The sequence below is a fragment of the Myotis davidii genome, unplaced genomic scaffold, assembly GCF_000327345.1.
Source record: "Myotis davidii unplaced genomic scaffold, ASM32734v1 scaffold295, whole genome shotgun sequence".
Lineage (NCBI taxonomy): Eukaryota > Metazoa > Chordata > Mammalia > Chiroptera > Vespertilionidae > Myotis > Myotis davidii.
In genome coordinates, this window is record NW_006286683.1 from 648,116 (window position 1) to 648,875 (window position 760).

General features: G+C 53.7%; 1 protein-coding gene across 1 annotated transcript in view; it reads left to right on the forward strand.

Moving 5' to 3' along the window:
• Nucleotides 1–760, forward strand: part of LOC102756274 (chromosome unknown open reading frame, human C1orf131) — a 13,741-nt gene that overhangs the window by 6,236 nt on the left and 6,745 nt on the right. The window contains exon 7 of the mRNA XM_015560588.1: nt 250–302. Within this exon, the coding sequence (XP_015416074.1) occupies nt 250–302 (53 nt within the window). The remainder of the gene's footprint in view (nt 1–249; nt 303–760) is intronic.

Here is a 760-nt window from a genome sequence, read left to right on the forward strand (position 1 = left end):
ATCGAACCTTCAGTCTGCAGGCTGACGCGCTCTCCACTGAGCCAAACCAGCCAGGGCAGAGGAGTGGACAGTTCTGTCGTCAGTCTTCTCTGGAATGGCCTTCCATGTTCTCAAAAGTGTTTTAGGAAGAAACTTTGAGTCTTTTTTTAATGTGTCTACTCAAAAAGGATTAAGATAATAGCATCTCGGCTTTTGATCACAGACCTCTTGCTATGTCTGATACATATATTGTCTCAAATTCTGAAACAGGCCCAGGACACAGACATTTTCAAGAAAAAGAAGAGGAAAGGGCAGGAGGACAGGTGAGTGACCCCACACGGCGGGAGGGCGGACGGCATGGGGAAGCTGTGGCTGAGTTTTGGGGGTAAGGCCGGGGGTCGCTGGGGGTCTAGCCTGTCCCAGGGCTCCCCTGTGAGGGGAAGACAGGACTGAGTCAGCTGCCCACCTCGAGCAGCGACCTTGGACTGGATCGGGGACCTTCTCCCGTCTCCTGTTTCCAAAGATCCGCACCGAGTGATGAGTGGAAACGCTAAGGCTGGCATTTCCAACAGAGACTTCTGTCCCCTGTCCCTGTCCCCTGTCCCCTGCGGGTGTGACCGCCGCCCCAGTCCCGTGGGGAGTGGCTGGCCTCCAGGCAGAGCGCCGTGATCTAATAACTGATACTGATGGTGTTGCTTATGGGTGTTTCTTAGCTTTTGTTCTAGTGCCTTTTCTCCGCCGCCCCCCCCTTCTGTTTCAAAATTGGCTTCTGTTACCTCAA